We start from the raw sequence: 6,382 nt of genomic DNA on the forward strand, positions 1-6,382 counted from the left end.
TGGCAGGACTGTGCCTGTTGCCTGGGGAGGAGGAGCGTCCCAGTGACTCCTTGCGGAGCTGATCTGCTTGCCCACCACCTACATATCAAAAGTGATTTAAGCTGTGTGCTGGAGTGAACTGTAGTATCAAATTTAAAAAATGTCCCTTAGGATGGTGGTTTTAAATCCTGCTGTATTTGCAAGCTGTCTTATTTTGTGGACCTAGCATTACCTATCAGACATTTCCCCCACCTCTCAAAATTGGGGACAGATAAGAAATTTGGCAGTGGTTTCTGTGCATGTGAGCTGGGATTTGCAGCTCACTCACTAGTATGCTGAGTTGATCTTTAAAGACTGAATGCTTTCAGATTGCATTAGCTCTTGTGACTGACTGAGAGAAAGCTAAAAGCTGAGACATCTTGACTGTTGAATCTACAGTTTCATCTTAAAAACTTGTAGTATAAAAAGCACAGTTAAACTTCTAAAAATTGGCTTGTGAGACTGTTTTGACTGGAGCAGATGATGTTCAGAGCTGGTGGGAGAATACAGGAGGACAAAAGAGCTCATCTGCTTTCTCTGAACAAGTTCTTGCATAAAGACTATCTCAGATCTACTAGGAAGAATTTTATCTGAGTTCCTGGTAAAGCCTGGGGTAAAGTCATGCTGAGCACCTCTGCATGTACAAAGACGGTATTCAGCCATGTGTTGCAGATGCTGCTCTGCAAGCTTAGTTTCTTCTCTTCATTCCCACAGGTTTTGGATTACCTGTTTGTACATGGACAGCTTTGTGAGAAGGGCTTTGATCCACTTCTTGTTGAAGCAGCTTTGGAAATGTACCAGTGTTCAGAGGAGAAGGTGAGGACACAATGTGTACAGGAATAGAGACAATGTGCAGTTCCTCTGGCTGATGTAATTCTGGCTTTTGTGGTAATGCCACCTTGCTTCCAAAACTGACTGCTGAAGGGCATTCCGGATGTGATAAAGTGACTATGTGTTAAAGCATTAGAATTATACCATGTTCCTTTATCATTCTCACTTGTGTGCATTTTTATGGAGACAGGATTTTTTCAAGACCCTGCTTATTCTGGTTGCAATGTTTTGAACCCATAGTTCTCTTGTGAACGAGGTGCTTGGTACAGAAACCGTCAATTTCAGAAGCAGCAAATTATCTTTTAAAACCTGCCAGCCTCCCCTGGCTGTGAAATTTTTTAGTTGTTTGGCTGTTTTACAAACACCAAAAGTACAGAGACAGGAGCAAGTAGCCAGCTCAGAAGACAGCAGGATCTTTTAAAGTTTGGCTGTCTGTTATGTGCCCAGTTATTTTATGAAATCTTTAGATGTGCAACCCAACCCCCCAGACATAGAATGGTTTGAGTTGGAAGGGACCATAAAGATCATCTAGTTCAAACCACTCCCCCTTCCCCCATAGGCAGGGACATCTGAAAGGTGCTCAAAGCCCTAACTTTTCTTGGCAACCTGTTCCAGTGTCTGACCACCTTCACAGTAAAACATTTCTTCCTAATATCTAACACAAATCTACCCTCTTTCAGCTGAAAGCCATCCCCCCTTGTCCTATCACTCCATGCCCTTGTAAATAATAATTTTCCAGCTCTCTTGTAGCCCCTTTAGGTATTTGAAGGCCGCTACAAAGTCTTCCTAGAGCCTTGTCTTTTCAATGCTGAGCAATCCCAACTCTCTCAGCCTGTCTTCATTGGAGAGATGCTCCACCGCTCTGATTATTTTCATGGCCTCCTCTGGACTCGTTCCAACAGGTCCACATCTTTCTTGTGCTTGGGACCCTAGATCTGAATGCAGTACTCTGGATGGAGTCTCACCAGAGCAGAGTGGGAGAATCACCTCCCTTGACCTGCTGCTCACACTGCTTTTGATGCAACCAGGATACACTTGGCTTTCTGGGGTGCAAGTGCGCACAGCTGGGTTATGTCCAGCCTCTCATATACTAGCACCCCCAAGTCCTTCTCAGCAGAGCAGCTCTCAATATATTTATCCCCCAGCCTGTATTGATCCCAGTGTTTACCCTGACCCAGGTTCAAGACCTTGCACTTGGACTTGTTGAACTTCATGAAGTTTGTACATGCCCACCTGTCAAGGTCACTCTAGATGGCATCCCTTCCCTCTAGTGTGTCAACTGCACCACACAGATTGGTCTCATCTACTGAGGGTGCGCTCAATCCCTGTCCATGCCACCAAAAAAGATGTTAAACATCACCGGTCCCAATACCAACCCCTGAAGAACACCACTCATCACTGGTCTCCACTTGGACATTGAGCCCTTGACTGCAACTCTTTGAGTGCGACCGTCCAGCCAATTCCTTATGCACCGTGTGGTGCACCCTTTAAATCCATGTCTCTCCAGTTTAGAGACAAGGATGTCATGTGGGACAGTGTCAAATGCTTTGCACAAGTCCAGGTAGATGTTGTCAGCTGCTACTGATGTCATATATATGCCTTCTTGCCTTTCTTGGACTTTGTGATGTGCTTGCAAACAAAGGAACAACAGTGTGAAGACGGGAGCAGTGATGTAGTTCAGTAAATGAATTTGCTACTGGCTTAACCCCAAAACTGGAAATGGCTAATCTCCTGATCGTCCATCTCAACCAATTTGATTTTGGTTTGATTTTATCATCATTTGGCATCCCTTCCCCCAAAGTGGAACAGAGGTCCTGTAAATCACAGAGGATTCATAAAAGTCTGATCAGTCATTCACTTCTTGTTACTTTATTTTTTTTTTTTTAATTCAGGGAGGCTATGTGGTTTGTGTTGGTAGTATTGTAAACAGTGTGTCCAATAGGATTTGTGCTAATTCCACAAGTTTGTCCTAGATCTGAAGAGCCTTTTGATATCAAGGGCTACTGTGCTGTTCTCAAAGTCAACGTAACTTTAAAAAAATTCAGATGCAACAGTAGTTAGTAGATGTGGGGGAGCATGGTGACATTAATATGAGTCTGTTAAGCCAGGCTGATAAATTTCCTACTGGGAGAGACACCCCCGCAGACTGAACTTTGGTGCCCTTTGATGAAGAGGTGTTTGGAAATGCAGGCCTGCAAACCCAGGGAAGTGAAGGTGAGGCTCCTTGGGCTACTGCACCCAGAGCTCGGCCAACTGTGGTGTGAGCAGACTTTCTCCAACCATTGGAATGGGCTGTACTTGGGGTGTAGAAATCCACCCTATGGGGTGCCCAGTCACTGAAGACTGGCTGTGTGCTAAACTTCCACTGAGCACTGATCCTCTTTTCTCTTGCAAATAATGGACTGTCTGTGTCTTTCAGATGACAGAACTTCTCCAACTAATGAGTCGATTTAAAGAAATGGGCTTTGAACTAAAAGACATTAATGAGGTCTTATTACTACATAACAATGACCAACAGAAGGCTTTGGAAGATTTGATGGCCCGTGCAGGAGCCAGCTGAAAACATAGTCCGGGATTCTCATCGTGCAGCAGAGCAAGACCAGGGTGACCTAATCTCAGCAAGGAGTTTGGCTTTTTGCATATAAGGGAGAATGTCTGAGCAAGCCCACCCATGTGCATCACTCCAGAATTTCTCTTTCCACTGAAAGCCAACTTTCTTTCTTAAATTAAAATTTTAAAGTGTCCTTTCCTAAGTTTCCTTTTTTCCAGCTTGGCCACAGAGAGTTTAGACTGTCCAGTCTCTACTGGAATTGTACGTAGGTAGAGATGGGGTGGTTTCTCCCACTCACCTTTGCACAGGAGTTGAACAGAACATTTTTGGTTCTGAAATTAGGATTCTTTGGTTCTTTGAAGCTGCTTTCATGGTGTCTACTTGTACTGAATTACTTGATTGTGTCATAGTCCAGATTAACTGGTTACATTTGACCTTTAGTGCAATGGAGTTTTATTTTTGGGGGGGGAAAAATAGTCGGCAACTTAGTAAAATACTGTTTCAGAAACTGTTGCTATGCATAGAGAGCCTGTTCCTCTTGGGTTTTTTTACCCATGCATCCAACACTTCTGCCAGACATGAGCGTTCAATGCTGAGTGGTCTGTAAATTCCCTTGAAACGGGTAAGTTGTGAATTCTGTCTGGACCTGCAACTTATGTTGGTTTTTGAACCTGAAGGCAGATAGCTGGAGCTTAGTATTCTTAAGCCTCCATGTTTGTAGGATATTTAAGGCAATGCTCTGCTAGGAAATCAGTTCTCTTTTTGTTTTAAATAATACTCAGTGTGATGCAGGAGGTTCCTTTCAAGCACTTTCTTTAAAAGAGATATACTCACTGCATTAGTTCCATTTCTCACACTGCTATAGAATTGCATAATAGCATCTAGTACTAGAAATCAGGTTTTTGGTTGGTTTTGATAGTTTAAGTTCTAAATACTTAAAATATCAACAGTCTTGAGGAATCTTTAAAGTAATTCACTAAATATTTTGATTCTGTTGAAGAAAAACAAACAAAATCCTCAATATAACTCCCAGTGTCGTGGTTCCCATCTCTCATGCTCTTTGGCTTCAAAAAATGAACAATTTGATGGATCCTGCCTGCTCCTGTAGGCACACATGCGCACTGTGTGTTGGGCAGAACAACTAGAGGTCTCCAGGCAGACAGCTGCAGTGGTACAACAACCACATCTAGGGATCCAAACTAGTGTTACGGCATGGAGCTGGGAGCATTGAGAACTTAGGCGGGGAAAAATTACTTGCCTCATTTCCTCAGTTTAAGTTTTTCAGTAGGAGGTTTTAGCTCATCAGGACCCTGAAGGAGATGACATTTGTCTCTATTATGTTGTTAACTTTATATGACCAAAACATGTAATTTGGGTCCAGTGTTAACGCCTGGAGTTGTCAGTGTGGTTCTCAACTACATTAATTACCTTTTCTTAAAACAAAATGATGCTAAGAAAATATGTACCTGGTAAGTATCTAGGAAGTGTGGAGATGAATGATTAATAGGACCAGGACAGATTGCCTTGCACGTATCCCATAGTATTGAGCTTCACCAGCTTCTATTAGTGGGACTGAAATTAAAACTTATCTAAGAAGGACATTCATCGACTGGTGGATCAGTAGCTGCTGCCTCTGTGGGTGCAGGTAAAGCAGTTGTCCAGCTTTCCTTCCCAGGTGAGAAATGTGACAGTTTGAAATGAAGAAATGGGGTTCCTGATTAATCAGAAAAGCTGGAAAACAAAACTTGAACTTCTTTACTGTCACTGCTGAGAGCATTCAGTTGTGTTGCTTGTTTCAATTTTCTCACAATTAATATCCAAACAAATCTGTCTGGTACTAGACAATCTTGAAAGGGCAAGAAGTGTTGCCAGCAAATAAACAATTATTTAGACCAAACTTCTGAATAAAATCATCTCTTCAGTTGTGTTAATGTGTGTTGTTTTTCTGGTCTCCCCACTACAGTAACCACTCTGCTTATGGAGACTGTTGTAGAGGTGAGAGCAGAGAGGTGAAGATGGAAACTGATACCTGTAAAGCTGGTGGTCTCCTTCCAAAAAGATGGATGTACCCCTCTGTGTCTTCCCTGGTGACACAGCTCTTCCTTTGTCAGTGAGATTTTTTTATTTACATCTGTATTAGGTTTGCATGGCCAGCTTTTGGTAGAAGAGGGGCTATGAGCACGGCTTCTGTGAGAAGATGCCAGAATCTTACCTCATGTCCCATAGAGCCAATGACAGCTGGTTCCAAGATGTGCCCATTACTGTCCAAAGCTAAGTCAATTTGGAATGGTGATAACCTGTGATATTTGGAAAGGGGAAAAAACTGGAACAACAGCCAAAAAAGAGTTGAGAATATTTGTGCAAACTGCAGACACCAAGGTCAGTAAAGAAGGTGGGGGAGGAGGTCCACTAGAGACTGGAGCAAAGAGCCTGCTTCAGCCTGTGGTGAAGACCATGGTGAAACAGGTTGTCCCCCTGCAGCCACAGTGAAGGAGATATCCACCCTGCAGCCTGTGGAATACCCCATGCCAGAGCAGGTGCCCCAAGGAGGCTGGGACCCTGTGGGAAGCCCATGCTGGAGCTGGCTCCTGGCAGGACCTGTGGCCCCATGGAGAGGACTTCACACTGGATCAGGTTTTCTGGCAGGATTTTGACCCTATGGGGGACCCAGGCTGGAGCAGCCTGTTCCTGAATGACTACACCCCGTGGAAAGGACCCCATGCTGGAGAAGTTTGTGGAGGACTGTCTCCCATGAGTGGGACCCCATGCTAGAGCAGGGGAAGAGTGAAGAGAAAGGAGCAGCAGAGATGATGTGATGAACTCCCATCCTCCCTGAGCTGACTGGAGGGGAGGAGGTAGAGAATTTGAGAGTGAAATTGAGCCTGAGAAAAAGGAAAGGGTGTTTTAAGGGTTGTTTTTTATTTATCACTAGTCTACTATGATTTGATTGGCAATAAATTAAATAATCTCTTCAAGTCAAGT

General features: G+C 43.7%; 1 protein-coding gene across 4 annotated transcripts in view; it reads left to right on the forward strand.

The window, feature by feature from the left end:
* Positions 1 to 5,331, forward strand: part of LOC132086111 (ubiquitin-associated protein 1-like) — an 86,955-nt gene extending 81,624 nt beyond the window's left edge. For all 4 annotated transcript variants that reach the window (XM_059491565.1, XM_059491567.1, XM_059491564.1 and 1 more), the window contains 2 exons: positions 733 to 834; positions 3,269 to 5,331. In XM_059491565.1, the coding sequence (XP_059347548.1) occupies positions 733 to 834; positions 3,269 to 3,409 (243 nt within the window). In that variant the 3' untranslated portion in view covers positions 3,410 to 5,331. The remainder of the gene's footprint in view (positions 1 to 732; positions 835 to 3,268) is intronic.
* Positions 5,332 to 6,382: the final 1,051 nt, after the last annotated feature.

Source organism: Ammospiza nelsoni, chromosome W (genome assembly GCF_027579445.1).
Source record: "Ammospiza nelsoni isolate bAmmNel1 chromosome W, bAmmNel1.pri, whole genome shotgun sequence".
NCBI classification, from domain to species: Eukaryota; Metazoa; Chordata; class Aves; order Passeriformes; family Passerellidae; genus Ammospiza; species Ammospiza nelsoni.